This window comes from Morone saxatilis, unplaced genomic scaffold, assembly GCF_004916995.1.
Source record: "Morone saxatilis isolate NCDOM2014 unplaced genomic scaffold, NCSU_SB_2.0 Contig17, whole genome shotgun sequence".
Classification (NCBI taxonomy): domain Eukaryota; kingdom Metazoa; phylum Chordata; class Actinopteri; family Moronidae; genus Morone; species Morone saxatilis.
Window position 1 is genome coordinate 3,930,916 of NW_023339729.1, and position 653 is coordinate 3,931,568.

A 653-nucleotide genomic window follows, 5' to 3' on the forward strand; every position below is an offset into this window, starting at 1 on the left:
AACTCTTGTAAAGAAAGCAAATAAATGAACATTTGTCTTACAAAACTACATAATACAAAAGTTTTTTTTTCTTGGAGGCAGCGTCTCCACCTTAAACAGTCAGTACATCCAAATTACGAGAAATTATTTTCTCACTTCACTGGTATCTAGCATTGCAGACTTTGGTTTTATGTGACGAGATTTTGACATTTTGTTTGAGATATCATTTTTTTGTTGCTTTAATCACCACAAACAAGATGCATTTCACCTTTATTGTATTGGGTTTTGAGGCAGAAATCTCTAAAGTGGATATAACAAAACCTCAGCACATAAAACTGAAAATTGACACCACTAAAAAGCTTGGCTCTAATTTTCAGCCAAGGTTGTTGCTGCTTGGTGGAAATATGATCCAGCAAAACAATGCACATCATTTTATGCTAATGTAATAATTATTTTGTTAATGTCTGTCTTTTTTTTCAAACTAAACCATTATTTTTAAACAGGCACACTATCTGAACGCACCAGACTGACGGCCCAGGGACCCAGATCCAGAAACAGTCCGAGCAGGTCTAGAGCTCGCAGCCGATGCACCTGACTCAGGAGGACCTGAAAAAGAGGAGAGGTCAGAGGTCAAATGTGCTGCCACCAAGCCGAGAGGAAGCTTGAGATTAAAA

The 653-nt window shown here is 37.8% G+C and overlaps 1 protein-coding gene across 1 annotated transcript in view; it reads right to left on the minus strand.

Annotated features, from left to right (window-relative positions):
• The window catches only part of rptor (regulatory associated protein of MTOR, complex 1), a 182,454-nt gene that overhangs the window by 56,714 nt on the left and 125,087 nt on the right, over nt 1–653 (minus strand). Inside the window, exon 12 of the mRNA XM_035659536.1 lies at nt 502–585. Within this exon, the coding sequence (XP_035515429.1) occupies nt 502–585 (84 nt within the window). The remainder of the gene's footprint in view (nt 1–501; nt 586–653) is intronic.